Source organism: Odocoileus virginianus, chromosome 20 (genome assembly GCF_023699985.2).
Source record: "Odocoileus virginianus isolate 20LAN1187 ecotype Illinois chromosome 20, Ovbor_1.2, whole genome shotgun sequence".
Lineage (NCBI taxonomy): Eukaryota > Metazoa > Chordata > Mammalia > Artiodactyla > Cervidae > Odocoileus > Odocoileus virginianus.
The window spans coordinates 56,950,631-56,966,859 of NC_069693.1; the positions used below are offsets into that span (position 1 = coordinate 56,950,631).

The window sequence follows — 16,229 nt, forward strand, 5'->3', positions numbered from 1 at the left end:
GGCAGAGACCATGTTACATCTTTTTCTGTCTCACATGTAACACAGTACCTGCATCTAGGTTGCTTTTTTAGATAATGTCCACTCAGTTGTCTTAGATTGCTAGCAGAAACATATTGTTCATATTGTGGTAAAATAAGAAAACAAAGCATACTTTAAGTAAAGTCTTCTTTTACTTTCCCTGTAATTTGGGGGCACATGATTTGTATCTTCTCAAATCACTAGCCTTCTGAACTTTAATAATGCTGTGCCTTGATGTGGAACTTTTTACACTGTGAGGTCTGAGAGTTCCCTGGCAGCCTAGTGGTTAGGATTTGAGGCTGTCCCTGCTGTGTCTTGCATTCGATCTCTGGACGGGGAATAGAGATCCTGTAAGGTGGCTGGTGCGGTCAAAATATTTATTTTAAATAAAGAAATAAAGTAAATTGCTGGGTCAGATGTTTTTTGGAGCAGCCATTTTGTGGAAACGTACCCTTCTAGGAAATTTTTCTTTTTGTTGATAACCTTATATTTTCTCTTATTCTGAAATTCCTGTCAGTTAAATTGATGTAATAGTAATGGCTATGCTGGGGTAACAAATAAACCCAGGATGTCAGTAGCATAACACATGTTTGTTTCTTACTGGTACGAAGTCCAGTACAGGTTAGGTAGCAACTCCATCTAATAACACATCCATGCAAACACACAGGGAACACATAACCTTCGGGGTTGCTGTGGCATGGAAAATCTGAGTAGATACATTTTCATTTAATTTGTCTGTTTTGAGAATGAGTCTTGAAACTTCAGCCCTCCCCTTTGAGTCTAGAACTTTGGTGTCTCATCTTTCTGCCAGGTAATGGATTCTGCTGGATTGGTTGTGGTCAGTAGCCTGTGGTACCTGGTGGAGAAGGGAATCTGGGACCTGGGTGCTTAGTTGGTTTTAACCCCACTCCCCTCCTCCACCTTCAAAGATTCCTGTTATCTCCATTTCCTTAGCCTTTGTAGGATATGGCTTGTTTATTGACCATTCCACATGGCTTCAGCTTGAGAGAGCAGACCAAAGACCTCAATCAACTGTTAACTTGTCTGTTTGCTTTCTGCCTTCAAAAATTTAATTGATATCTTTCTCTTATTATACCTGTTCTTATCTTTTGTGTAGTTCTGCTTTTGTAAATTTATTACGACTATTTGGTAGGGTTTTGGTAGGAAATAGAAAGTAGAGCATGTGTTCAGACCACCATTTCCAAGCGAAAGATTTCACTTCTCTTCATGAACCATCTTAGGTCTCCCCAGATTCTGCCTAGGGCAAGGAGATTTAAAGCAATTTTCCAGGCCAGTATTCTTGGACTCTGCAAGTCTAAGGTTTAGACATAAGTTTATTTTGGTTTTTTTTCTATTGCAGTGTAAGGAATCACACCAAAACTTAGCCACTTAAGACCATTGTTTTATTATAATTTCTCTTTAATTGTGGGGTAGCCGGACTCAGCTAGGTGGTTCTTGTGCAGAGCCTGTCTTGCAGTTGTACTTAGTGGCTGGGTCTGGGACCATCTTGATAGTTTATTTACTTCCTTGTCTGGTGTCTGGGCCAGGAAGACTCAAACACTTGGGGTCTGGAACAGGCTCCTTAGATATCTCTCTCTCCCTGTGGTATTCCCATGTGTTCTCTCCAGCATGGTGGCTTCAAGGCAGACAGGCTTTTTATGTGGAAACGTGATGTTTTAGAGGTGCATTCCGAGAGAGAGCCACCTGAAAGCTCTGTATCACTTTTCTCAGCAAGTCTTAGAAGTGCCCTTTCCCCTGAACCTCGTGAGCTGATGCAGCCACAAAAGCCCACTCAGTTCCACACTTGATCTTAGCCAAAAGACTGAGGAGCGATGCCCACTCAGTTCCAAGGTGGGGTGACATACCCTTTCTTTTCATTGGAGTAATGTCAGTTCTGGACAGCATGGGAGCTAGGATATTTATGGCAACCATATTTGGAAAGTAGAGTTAAAAGATTCTCTCTAGCATTGCTGCTTAATCTCTAGATGAGAAAAAGTAACTTAACTCCTTAGATATCAGTGTTCTTACTCATGAATTGTAAATGTGTTAGCTGTTGGTCCAGGAATGCTACCTACCATCCCCCCAAAAGCAGTGTGCAGTTAATACCCATTTATTTGTTACACATGTGTTTCTCGATACCTGGAGTTCACTTCATCTAGGCTGGTGTCCAAGCTGCTGATTGGGTTGAGACTTGCAGCATGTGTCTTTATGCTCTCTTAGACCAGCAGCTCCTTGAGGCATATTCTTATGGCTAAAGGGAAGAATTCAAGGGACAAGTAAAAACGCACAAATACATTTAAAGCTTCTTTTCCTCTCAAATCAGTTAACATCTCATTGACCATTGAAGTCATATATCCAAGCTTATTATCTGTGGAGGTTGGGGAATATCTTCTTGGTCAACAGGGAAGGAGTATTTATTTAGGAGATGATGGTCTAATCTATCATACAGATTCTCCCTCTGTGTTTGACTCTTGACGTATTATGGAGAGATTTTCTTAGGACAGCAGTTGTTCAGTTGCTGAACTGAGTCTGATTCTTTTAGACCTCATGAACTATAGCACTCCATGCTTCTCTGTCCCCCACCATCTCCTGGAGTTTGCTCGTATTCATGTCCATTGAGTTGGTGATGCTGTTTAAATATCTCATCCTCTGTTGCCCAGTTTTCCTCCTGCCTTCAATCTTTTCCAGCATCAAGGTCTTTTCCAATGAGTCAGCTCTTTGCATCAGGTGGCTAAAGTTTTGGAGCTGCAGCATCAGTCCTTCCAGTGAATATTCATGGTTGACTTCCTTTTGGATTGACTGGTTTGATCTCCTTGCAGTCCAGGGGACTCTCAAGAGTCTTCTCCAGTATCACAGTTCAAAAGCAGCAATTCTTTGGCACTCAGCCTTCTTTTTTTTTTTCCATTTATTTTTATTAGTTGGAGGCTAATTTCTTCACATCATTACAGTGGTTTTTGTCATACATTGAAATGAATTAGCCATGGATTTACATGTATTCCCCATCCCTGTCCCCCCTCCCACCTCCCTCTCCACCCCATCCCTCTGGGTCTTCCCAGTGCACCAGGCCTGAGCACTTTTCTCATGCACCCAACTTGGGCTGGTGATCTGTTTCACCCTAGATAATATACATGTTTCGATGCTGTTCTCTCTAAACATCCCACCCTTGCCTTCTCCCAGAGTCCACAAGTCTGTTCTATACATCTGAGTCTCTTTTTCTGTTTTGCATATAGGGTTATCGTTACCATCTTTCTAAATTCCATATATATATGTTGGTATACTGTATTGGTCTTTATCTTTCTGGCTTACTTCGCTCTGTATAATGGGCTCCAGTTTCATCCATCTCATTAGAACTGATTCAAATGAATTCTTTTGAATGGCTGAGTAATATTCCATGGTGTATATGTACCACAGCTTCCTCATCCATTCGTCTGCTGATGTGCATCTAGGTTGCTTCCATGTCCTGGCTATTATAAACAGTGCTGCGATGAACATTGGGGTGCACGTGTCTCTTTCAGATCTGGTTTCCTTAGTGTGTATGCCCAGGAGTGGGATTGCTGGGTCATATGGCAGTTCTATTTCCAGCTTTTTAAGAAATCTCCACACTGTTTTCCATAGTGGCTGTACTAATTTGCATTCCCACCAACAATGTAAGAGGGTTCCCTTTTCTCCACACCCTCTCCAGCATTTATTGCTTGTAGACTTTTGGATAGCAGCCATCCTGACTGGCGTGTGATGGTACCTCATTGTGGTTTTGATTTGCATTTCTCTGATAATGAGTGATGTTGAGCATCTTTTCATGTGTTTTTTTGCCATCTGTATGTCTTCTTTGGAGAAATGTCTGTTTAGTTCTTTGGCCCATTTTTTGATTGGGTCATTTATTTTTCTGGAGTTGAGCTGCAGGAGTTGCTTGTATATTTTTGAGATTAATCCTTTGTCTGTTGCTTCATTTGCTATTATTTTCTCCCAATCTGAGGGCTATCTTTTCACCTTGCTTATAGTTTCCTTTGTTATGCAAAAGCTTTTAAGTTTCATTAGGTCCCATTTGTTTATTTTTGCTTTTGTTTCTAAAATTCTGGGATGTGGGTCATAGAGGATCCTGCTGTGATTTATGTCGGAGAGTGTTTTGCCTATGTTCTCCTCTAGGAGTTTTATAGTTTCTGGTCTTACATTTAGATCTTTAATCCATTTTTAGTTTATTTTTGTGTATGGTGTTAGAAAGTGCTCTAGTTTCATTCTTTTACAGGTGGTTGACCAGTTTTCCCAGCACCACTTGTTAAAGAGATTGTCTTTTTTCCATTGTATATCCTTGTCTCCTTTGTTGAAGATAAGGTGACCATAGGTTCGTGGATTTATCTCTGGGCTTTCTATTCTGTTCCATTGATCTATATTTCTGTCTTTGGCACTCAGCCTTCTTAATGGACCAGCTCTCACATCCCTACATGACTGTTGGGAAAACCGTATCCCTCACTTATACGGATGTTTGTTGTCAAAGTGATGGCTCTGCTTTTGTCCAGGTTTGTCATAGCTTTCTTTCCAAGAAGCAAGCAACTTTTAATTTTATGGCTGCAGTCACCATCTGCAGTGATTTTGGAGCCCAAGAAGATAAAATCTGTCATTGCTTCCACTTTTTCCCTTTCCATTTGCCATGAAGGTATGGGACCAGATACCATGGTCTTAGTTTTCTTAATGTTGAGTTTCAAGCCAGCTTTTTCACTGTACTCTTTCATCCTCATCAAGAAGCTCTTTAGTTCCTCTTCGTTTTCCCCCATTAGGGTGGTATCATCTGCATAACTGAGGTTGTTGATATTTCTTCCAGCAGTCTTGATTCTCACTTGTGATTCATTCAGCCTGGCATTTCACATGGTGAGATGTGAATTTCACATTTCCCTGGTGGGTCAGATGGTAAAGGATCCGTCTCCAATGTGGGAGACCTGGGTTTGATCCCTGGGTTGGGAAGATCCCCTGGAGGAGGGCATGGCAACCAAGTCCAATATTCTTGTCTGGAGAATCCCCACGGATAGAGGAGCCTGGCGGGCAACATTGGTTGCAAAGGGTCAGATACGACTGAGCGCACACACACACACACACTCTCTGTATATGAGTTAAATAAGCAGGATAATAGTATACAGCTGTGATGTACTGCTTTCCCAGTTTCGAACCAATCCATTGTTCCATGTTATAACTGTTGCTTCTTGACCTGCATACAGGTTTCTCAGGAGACAAGTAAGGTGATCTGGTATTCCCGTCTGATAATTTTCCGTAGTTCGTTGTGATCCACACAGTTGCAGAATGTGAGATCTTTTAGCTGTGTCACATGGGATTGAATTCCCTGCCCAGGGATCAAGATTGAGCCCCCTGCATTGCGAGCATGGAGCCCTAGCCACTGGACCACCAGGGAAGTCCCAAAGATTCTTATTTGTAAAACTCTCATTTTATGCTACTTGTGATGGTAAAATAGTACCGGGTGCAGGAGTAGATAGTTCTTAATATAAAAATTTGGTTCTAGTCCAAGAAGCCTAGAAGGAAAAAGAAAAGATAAGAACTTCTGTTCTTTGCAAATATGGAATATAGGATTTGTCTGTCATTATTGTGAATGACCTGTTTGAACACTCAAGAGTAACACCATAATCTTGGACCCTCAGACAGACAGATTGGAGTTAAACAAAATTCCTCAGACATTTTTATTCACTTGGGAAACCCAAGGCAGACATAAGGCATTTCCCCTCTTTATCAGAAATTTCTGGCATCAAATTCATATCTTCATTTGATCCTTTAGGACTCAGTTTTATTGAGGCCAGTTTTCTCAGATTTGAAATTGGACAGGGTTCCCAATCGGGTAGCTTTCTTCCACTCCTAAATCACTATCTGTGTAGCTAGTTTTAAGGAATTTTGTTTCACCTTTGGGTTGTTTAAGGTATAGAACAGGAACCTTCTTTAGAGTATTCCCAATTGTTTATACTGTTACTTTTCTCCTTGAAATAATGCCAGTGTGTTTCTCCCAACTACTCCACCTCCCTGTTCCCACTTTGACTTAAGCATGAGCACTGATGTGCAGTGGGAGAGCCCTCCCAGTCTTCACTTCGGTGATCTCACGTGGGCTGTGATTCAGGGTGACGGTCTTGTGACAGAAGTAATGGAGGGGGTGTGAGAGACATCAGACTTCCATCTGCTGTTGTTTCATTGTTAAATTAACAAGGGCTAATGTCTGTCTAGAACTGTTGCAGTAAATTTTAACCATAACGCTCATCAGCCAGAATTTACAGAGAGCCTAGTGGTTTTTTCCTTGGTTCTTTATGCCTTTTTCTTAGATTTTGTTTCTCTCCTTTTCTTCTGCTTGTAAACTTGGTGTCTCTTTCCTTACAGGGTGATTAAGGAAGTGGATGCCACATCTAAAGAAGCCAAATCCTTCTTCAAGCAAAACGAGAAAGAAAAACCCCAGCCTAACATTCCTTCATCTGTGCCGTCACTTCCTGCCGGGTCAGGGTGAGTAGTCTCGTCTCAGGCCGAGGTGTACCTGGCACATTGGAGAAGCTATTTTCACAGCAAGGGCGCCCTTACCTGTAGCTCTCATGGTTCCTTTCCTGGGAGAAGGAATTCCACTGCTGTTCTGTCTTTGCTGAAATACCTGCCAACATGGAGGATGCAGAGAATAGTGCTTGCAGAATGGAGGATGCAGGCTTCTTGTTTGATTCTGAGCAAAGTCCTGGTTTACAGTGTTGGCCACAGAGCTGAACATATAGTAGACTTCACATTTAAAAAATGATTTTTTAATGTAAATATCAGCAGTTTATCATAACTTGTAATAAAGATTTGAGTTGAATACTTCCTTCCACCCCAAGGATCTCCTAGGAACAAAAAAAGGTCAAGGGTGACTTACAAATAATTTTATTAGCACATTGTCAAGAACTTAACAGTTTTTCTCCCTTCATACTTTCCATAGTACATGAGTTATTTTGAGCTGAAGACTAGAATTCTTTCCTTGGAAGAAGGAAAAATTTCTTTCTTCTTAATCTACATGTAGTAAGTAAAGCCATCAGTTAAGTAGGAGGGGTCAGGGCATTCGCCTCAAGAGAGGTGAACACGGGCCATTCACTCCCATCACAGCACTGACCACCTCTGGCTCCTGAGCAGAGCTCTCTCTTCCTTGAGGTGTTTGGGGTGGAACAAGTCACCTATAGTTGATTTGCTGACCTTTCAGTTTGTTGCTTCATCCTTTCCCCCTAAAACGGTGAAGTTTTGTTTTGTGTTTTTTTTTTTGTGACGGCTGAGATAAAAATAGGAGGCTCTAAGCTAAAGCAACATGCTTTTAGCTTTCTAGTCATGATATTGTCTGAGAGGGATTCTCTGCAGACCAGTGACTTTCAGACATTATTGACTGCCACTCACAATAAGAAATATATCTTATATTATGACTTAAGTGAAGTGAAAGTCGCTTAGTCGTGTCCGACTCTTTGCGGCCCCATGGACCGTAGCCTGCCAGCCTCCTCTGTCCATGGTATTTTCCAGGCCATAATACTGGAGTGCAGTTCTCTTCTACATTCCCTTCTCCAGCGAATCTTCCCAACCCAGGCATTGAACCCTGGTCTCCCTCATTGCAGGCAGGGTCTTTACCGTCTGAGCTACCAGGGGATCCCTAGTTATGACTTAGTCTACCCATAAATATAGGTGTGTATGGTGACTTCTATTTTATGTCTATTATTATGTGTAGTATGTTTTTTGAAAGAATGTTGTGACCCATTGAATCAATTTCACAATCTCTTACAACCTGTATTTAACTAATACTGCTGTAGACTACATATAGAATTAGCCTTCTGCAGGCATGTCTCTGGGTTAACAGGCTTGTATCTGATATTATTAAATAATGCCTCTTGGATTTATTGAAAGTGTTACGGTGAAACTTACTGTGGATTAAGTGCTGGATAGAAATAAAGTCAGAGTTTCTTCTGCCTTAGATTTCTAGCCTAGTTAGTTTCAAGTAGCATAATTTTTATTTCTAGCTTCCTTGGTGTTTCTTAAAATAGAGATTCTACTTGGAAACAGCGTGTTTCAGAAAATACTGTTCCATAATTCTGAAGGTAACCGGAGGAGGGAGAAATGGCATCTTGGCAAGGTCACCTTGTTTAAGTCACTGAGTCAGTCATGAAAATCTCACTGTATTCTGTATTCACGCCTTTCTTTCTTAGAAAGAGCTACTAGCCTTTCAGAGATAAGAAATCGGCTATGTTTTAGTGGGAACCAGAAGGAAACAGATGGCATCCTCAAATTAGGACACCTCTCGAGATTTTGAGAACTCACAATGTAATAAAAGACTACACAGATAGTGAGAGTGCGGTATCCCTGCGATTAGTAATAATGAGGCTCCGTCACCACCCCTCGACCTGAGGGGCACGGCAGGGAGCAGCCTGTGGCAGTGAGGATAAGGAGGACCTCCTGTCAGGAGCTGAGAGCTGTGCTTGCGCGATGGATCATCCAGGGGGATAAATAATCAAATATCCCATTCCTCCGTCCGTCCTTTCTCTGCTGGGGACTCCATTGGCCACTGAGGCTCATGGAAGAAAAAATGATCCTCTACTTGTTAAAATGCAAGGAAGATTTATTCAGGATTATTGCAGTGGGTATTAACAACTGTCACACTAGGGGAGAAAGATCAGGCTTGGCTTTTTACTTTTTAGTTTTTTTTGTGTTCCGTTGCTTTACGATGTTGTGTTAGTTTCTGCTGTACGGCAGAGCGAGTCAGTTATGCGTATCCATGCACCCCTCTCTTTTGGGTTTGCTGCCTGCTAGGTCACCACAGAGCGCTGAGCAGAGCGCCTTGTGCTGTAGAGCAGGTTCTCATTCTTGCCTGTTTTATTCACAGTGTAAATGTGTCAGTCCCCTTCTCCCAGGTCATCCTGTCCCCCCTTTTCCCCTTGGTATCCATGCCTTTGTTCTCTGCATCTGTGTCTGTGTGTGCTTTGTAAGTAAGATCATCTATACCATTTTGTCAGATTTCACACATAGGTGTTAATATACGGTATTTGTTTTTCTGACTTAACTTCAGTGTGTATGACAGTCTCTAGGTCCATAAACATCTCTACAAAGGACTTGGTTTCATTTTTCTTTTTCTGCCTGAGTAATGTTCCATTGTACAGATGTACCCCCATTTTCTTTATCCATTCCTCTATTGACAGACATGTAGGTTGTTTCCATGTCCTGGCTATTGTAAATAATGCCACAGTGAACAATTGGGGTGCATGTGTCTTTCTGAATTATGGTTTTCTCTGGGTGTATGCTCAGTGGTGGGATTGCTGGGTCACATAGTAGGTCTGTTTTTAGTTTGTTAAGAAAGCTGTATGCTGTTCTCCATAGTGGCTGTATCAGTTTACATTCCTACCAACAGTGCAAGGCGGTTCCCTTTTCTCCACACTCTCCAGCATTTATTGTTTGTCGATTTTGTGATGATGACCATTCTGACTCGTGTGTATCTCATTATAGTTTTCAGGCTTAACTTTGAATACAGCAAAGAGAGCTGGGGATTTATGGCCAGGGAGCAGAATTAGGGGTGGGAGGATGGTCTGTGAATGGACCAGTGCTGAGCAGAGACATCAGAGGTGAGAAGATTCTGTCTCAACTGACCCAACAGGGTTCTTGTTGAAGGCGGGCCAAGGACTTATACATCAAAGGCAGGAAATGAGGAAATTGTTCATACTGAGCGTGGTCAGCTATCAAGGGTGGGCGATTCTGTTTAACCTGATTTAGCAGAATTCTTGCTAAAATTGAGCTCTGCAAGCCCAACAAGGAGGGGGGCCGAGTTTGAGACCTCATGGAGAAGAGGTTTCAAAGGAGCCTGACTAAAGTTGGATCAAAAAGAGAGTCTGTTGTCAATACACCCATACAGGACAGCATCTGGGGCAAGGAGCAGCATGGAGACGGACACAGGGCCATCCAGATGGGTCAGCCAGTGTGTCCCTCAGCAGATTAAAGAACTCACTCCTTCATGACAGGGTGAAGTGGAACTTGAGCTTCTTTGAAAGCTATAATGAAACATAACAAGATTACAAGGATGTGTCTGGCTGAGTAAAAAAGTCCTCACAGTTTGTACATGAAAACAGGGACACATTTCATTAATGATACATGGACTTTGACTTTCTCAATAAATCCCAGAAGATGACCTTCAAGATTGAGATGATCATTCTTCTGAGATTTATCTCGAAAAATGTCCACAGTGGTGGTAGTTGTACTTGGGAAAAGACAGGGTCAAAAGGAATTCCGTTGCTCTGAGGTGTCTAGCACTATTTTATCAGTGCAGACATCAGTGTGTGCTGCAGGCTGCACACACACAGTATGGAGAGTCTTCAGGAGAAGCGTCTACAGGAGATAGCAGATTTATTAAATGAATTTTATTTAACGCAGGAAAATATTTTTTCAGTGTTGGAATTGTTTCACTTAATAGAGGTTGCCCAGCAGAAACACTTTGTTTGTTTATTTCTCTCCTCTCTAAACAGATTTAAGCAATACAGGAAAACCAGAGCAGGAGAGTAAAACATCCTGTCCCACATCCTTTGCTAGAATCATAGGAGCAAACATTTGTAACTGAAAATGCATTTCCTCCACATGTTTAAAATAGTACACTGCTTTGGCTTAAAAAATCCAAAGTTTATACTTTGGGGATAGAGTAAACCAAACATCCAGTTTTCACTGGAGGCAGGAATCAGAGATGACAGTTAACTCTACAGTTGGTAGAAGAAGCACCATGCTCATCCTACTGTCTGAATTCTCCTGGTCCTGTTACTCTAAGCGCTCTATCCACTTCTCACCCTCCACTCCCCTCCAGCCCTGTTGACCAGTTGAATCCAGCTTCTGTCAGTGTTTGTGGGTGTTTGGCTGGTACATTCACTGCTTGTCTTCAACCCAGCATTTACTACATACTTTATTCCAACAGTGGGCAGCCATTAGTCCCATTCAAGTTTATGATCCCAGCCAGAGACATTAACTTATTTGGTTAAGGGCTTACTGTTTTAGATTCCTCTTTATAGACTGAGAATGATCTAAGCCAGTAAAACATAAGGGTTCAAGACATCATTTTCCTGTGTAATTTTGTGTTGTCACCTAGATCTCCTGAGGAAGGAAAAAAGGCTTCATTGTTGAGTCTCAGACATCATCATGGGTGGTGTCAGGTTAGCACTGTTTGCCCCAAAAATAGAAGAGAGGATTCCTCACAGTGTCACACTGCTGGTTGAAGACCTGTTGGTATTGAGTGTGTTTGAGCTGTCCATCCCCAGGACCTTCACTTCATACAACAGAGTCTGTCTGAGCCATTGATCTCTCCCAAACTCCTTGGACATGAGTTAATAAAACCTTGTTGACTTTTAAGTTTCAATATATAGTCTTTGATAGAGATCATTGAGCATTTCACTTCAAGCAACAAAAATCAAACATAGCCACAGCACTGGGTTGGAAAAGTTTCTAATTTTTGATCTTAATCTCATTATTAATCATTCAGACTTCTAGTGTATGTTGATTTGTTTTTTAGGCCATTTTACTTTTAAAGTAGTTACAGTCACATTGAGAGGAGCATCTCAAAGCTAGATACAATTATATTTCAAGTTTTTTGCCTGACAGTGAAAAAAGGATCTCCGAATTATTCACAGAAAATAAATTTACATCAATAGCAAAAAAAAAGGCAGGCTACCTCAGAAATGTGACTTCCCCTCCAGGTTTGATGCTCACTGCCTGATCAGGTGGCATGCGCCTGTGGGCCTGTGAGTAGATATACATGATCAGGTTACTGAATGCCAGAGAAGGGCCATTCCCAGAAGAAGATAATCAGCTTGTTTCAAAAGAATAAATATCATGAGTAAGTGCTTATTGGTAATTATTATAATTAAGATCATTTGAAGAAAGTGGGCATTCTAGACATGACCTGTGATATCTTTCAGATTTCTTTTTAAGAGAACAAATTGTGCAGTACTTCCCCCAAAATGCTGTCTCTCTCCATTTTTATACACCTCTCTCTTCCCCACCACCAGGGAACCACTAATCTATCTCTTTGTCTAGATTTGCCTGTTTGGACATTTCATGTAAATGGAATCATACAGCATTTCTTGTTTTGTGTCTGACTTCTTTGACTAGCATGATGTGTTTCGGTTTTTTTGGCTGCACTGTGTAGCACGTGGTATCTTAGTTCCCTAACCAGGGATGGAACCCGTGCCCCCTGCTTCGGGAGCTCGGAGTCTTAACCACTGGACCACCAGGGAAGTCCCTAAGCATAACGTTTTTCAGGCCCATTCTTGTGTCTCTTATTCACTCCTGTTTATGGCCAAATAATATTCCATTGTATGACTGTACCTCTTTTTGTCTATTCATTAGTTGATGGACATAGGATTGTTTGCTCTTTTTGACTGTTACAAATAATACTTCTCTAAACATTCATGTTCAGGAGACCTGAGTTTGGTCCCTGGATTGGGAAGATCCCCTGGAGGAGGGCATGGCAACCCACTCCAGTATTCTTGCCTGAAGAGTTCCCATGGACAGAGGAGTCTGGTGGGCTACAGTCCCTGGGGTCACAAAGAGTCAGACATAACTGAGTGACTGAGCATGCACGAACATTGATGTACTAGTTTTTGTAGGGGTATGTGTGTGAACCTGGGTATGAAACTGCTGGGCCATGTGGTAAGTTGGACACATTCTTGGATAGGACAAGGAGCCAAAAGAGGAGAATTCACGTGTTAACCAGGAGATTCCTTCCACCTTGATTTCTTTTAGAGCATGTATAGTTCTATATATAAGCTCTGCTGTAGGAAAAAGAGATCGGTGGGAAGCTGTAATGTCTAGTAACATTAAAAAGAAATGGCTAGATAAAAGATAAGGCAATTTCCTTTTGTCATAGTTCATGTTGGATGTAAGGAGAGAGGTTAAGACTTTTGGTTTGTTCCCACTGCCAGCTCTAAGCTTTCTACTTAGTGAGATTTCCTGTTTGATGATAATTTGGGGTTTTACTTCAGTTGACTCAGGGCTGGCCCTGCGCTTATTTTATTACTGTTTGTAAGTAGATGTTCAGGACTTTCTCATTAACGTTTGAATGTGACTTTGTTGCTCTTAGTGGATGTGGTTCTGCCAGTAGGTGGTGTTCAGGAACGTGTCATGAGAGAGAGATTCTGGTGCCACGTGACTTGAGACCATTCGTGCTTGGTAGGTGGGGTTCCGGGGTGCTGAATATCCTGTAGTGGTTAGGACAGTTTACACAGAGAATTTTCTTTTCCCAAATGCCAGTCGTGTCCCCTTCGCGACACACTGTTTCAGGGAGCTGGGATCCTTCACGTTCCAGTTTGAGACCCCTCCAGGTAGACATTCACAAACCGGCAGTTGATCAATCAGATCTGTCCTTGGGTGTTTTATTTGGCCAGTATTTAAAAACCAGGAGAGGTGGCATGACACTTTGGATTATTGGCTTTTCTTCAGAAATAAGCTGTGCCCCTGCCCCGCCCCCCCCCTTCCTGACAGCAGGAAGGAACTGGAGCAGAGCTGGTGGGCTGTGCCCATTCCCATTCACGCGCCTCAGTTTTGCTGCCTGCCTGGCTCCTGCAGTCAGATGACTCTCACATGCTTGAACCCCGGGTTCCTCTTCAGTGGTCAAGTAATTACCTTTTGGAGCCAACTTGTTCTCTAGATTAAGTATCAAGCTTACTGTCTTCTCAGATTGTAGGTTAAATGTTTATCTGCTTTAAAAGAATAAGTGGTTTCTGTTTATTGATAGTTTACCAGATTTAAGGTACAGTGCTAAATGTACATGTATTATTCCATTTACTCCCAATGGACACTTGAAGACATGGGTGCTAACTTTGTGCCCATTTCACAGATCAGGAAACTGAAACTCAGGGAGGTGCTCTTAATTTGTTAAAAGTGCATAGTTGATGGATGGTGAAGCCTGGATTCCAGTCTAGTTCTACTTGAGACCAAAGCCTGAGCTCTCAGCCACTGTGCTTAATAACCATTCTTTCTTACTTTCCTAATTGACTTTTTTTGTTAAAAGTATCTCTTCAGCTTTATAACTGATGAAGGCCTCTTTGAAAGCTATTCTGTGTTTTGTTGTTTTTGAAGGGAGTGGGATGACTATTTGATCCCGCTTCCTTTGGAAGCCTTTTCCCGGTTAACCATGACTAGTCTGGGCTTCCTGTGTTACATTTTACTCTCAGCCTTGTCTCATGAAACTGAAGGACCTAGCATATTTTAAAAATGAGTTCCAGGTTTGTTCAGAAAGCAAAGATACCACTTTGCCAACAAAGGTCTGTATGGTCAAGGCTGTGGTTTTTCCAGTAGTCATGTATAGATGGAATGTGAGAGCTGAGCACTGAGAATTGGTACTTTCAAATTGTGATAACTGGAGAAGCCTCTTAAGAGTCCCTTGGACAGCAAGGAGATCAAACCAGTCAATCCTAAAGGAAATTCAACCCTGAATATTCATTGGAAGGACTGATGCTGAAGCTCCAATACTTTAGGGTTACCTGATGGGAAGAGCTGACTCATTGGAAAAGAGGCTGATGCTGGAAAAGATTGAGTGCAGGAGGAGAAGGGGGCAACAGAGGATGAGATGGTTGGATGGCATCACCAACTCAATGGACATGAGTTTGAGCAAGCTCCAGGAGATCGTGAAGGACAGGGAAGTCTGGCGTGCCGCAGTCCATGGGGTTGCAGAGTCGGATGCGACTTGGCGACTAAACAGCAGCAGCAATGGACTCCTCTTGAGGCCTGAACTCTGCATTGCAGAAAGCTTATGTGAGGACCACCGCCCAGCTGCCAGGACACCTGAGTAGGGGATATCCTTGTCGGCTTGTTTTAAGGTCAGTTGTTCTTGCAACCATTTGTTCCAGAATAGGACTATCTAGAAACAGCTTTTAAGAGGAAATGATTGATTCTATCAGCCTCACTGGTACTGCTGTTACTTTACTTATCAGCTCCAGAATGCTCCTTTTTGTTGGGGCAAGAAAACCCTGTACCGACTTTCACCTTCATGTTCTTCAATGGATGCTTATATTCTGCTTCATTTGGTATTAGCTTATTCTTAAATTTTTTTTTAGGTATATTCTACAGTTGTTGCAGGTATAGGGTAAGTAGATTTGAAATTGAAATTAATTCTTTTAAGATTTCCCCATGAATACTTGGAATATTCTGAATTTATTACAGGTGATCTCACCTCATGCACATTCTTGATTTGAAGAGATTGTTCCAGGCCAAGCTAGTAACTGAAAGAATTATGAATGGAGAGATTAAAGATATTCCTTTCACCCCACCTTTCAGTTTTTGGGGGAGACTTTTTGACAGTTGGATCAAGTAATTCATGCATCTAAATGAGAACCCAAACATAGAAAAGCTGCAAAGTAAGGACATTTTTCCTTTGTAGTCACTAGGATGGGATTGAATGCCTACAGCATATACTGAGCCTCTAGGAAATGTCCCTTTTGGTTTCCCAGGTTGCCCAGAGTTGAACAAATTCTACTGATCTTAGAAAGTCCTATCAAGGAGTTGCTTTATTACACAGAGCAACCTCGTTTTTAAAAACTTTGCCTTTACCCTTGAGTTAAAGTGGCAACAAGTCTAAGAGCCAGGTAGCTTTATGTGTTATAAAATTTAAAGTTTTTATTTTTCTGTGTTCCTATACCCTTGATTGTGCCAAGTTTCTCTTGGTGTGAAATAGGAGTCAGGAAGATGCGTTGGGTGCTTCTTGGCATGTCAGGAAGCATAGAAAGGGTAGGTAGCTGCAGTTATGACTCTCATGAAGCCTAGTTGGTGTGATGGTAGGAAGTTGATTTGGAAAAGATACAGAGAGGCCTTCATTTAAGGAGAATTGTGATGCGGTAGGGCTGAAGTGGGAGTATTTTGGTCACAACACGAATTTATCGATTTCAGCAGCTTCTTGTGCTTTAGCCTCTTTCAGCGTGCACTAGAGGGCAGAGTTCCCCTGAAGAGAGGGCTTGTCTGGCGAGATCACAGGAGAAGCAGACATCCCTGAGATTGGGTGTGTGTGTGCACTTTCCTCTGATGATACGAGATTACTCTCTTGGTATGAAATGTTTTTATGTTTTATATATAGTTTCTACATTTTTATTTTATTAGAGAATTTGTTTCATTTTAAATTTTACCATTGTGCTTAGAAAGTGAAAAACGATTTTTCCTCTTGAGTTCTTTCATTTCCAGTCCCAGAGGCTAATCATTTTAGCCAGTTATCAGCTATA

At 41.7% G+C, this 16,229-nt stretch overlaps 1 protein-coding gene across 1 annotated transcript in view; it reads left to right on the forward strand.

The window, feature by feature from the left end:
- Nucleotides 1–16,229, forward strand: part of LOC110131408 (craniofacial development protein 1) — a 101,118-nt gene that overhangs the window by 15,109 nt on the left and 69,780 nt on the right. Inside the window, exon 5 of the mRNA XM_020884009.2 lies at nt 6,382–6,501. Within this exon, the coding sequence (XP_020739668.2) occupies nt 6,382–6,501 (120 nt within the window). The remainder of the gene's footprint in view (nt 1–6,381; nt 6,502–16,229) is intronic.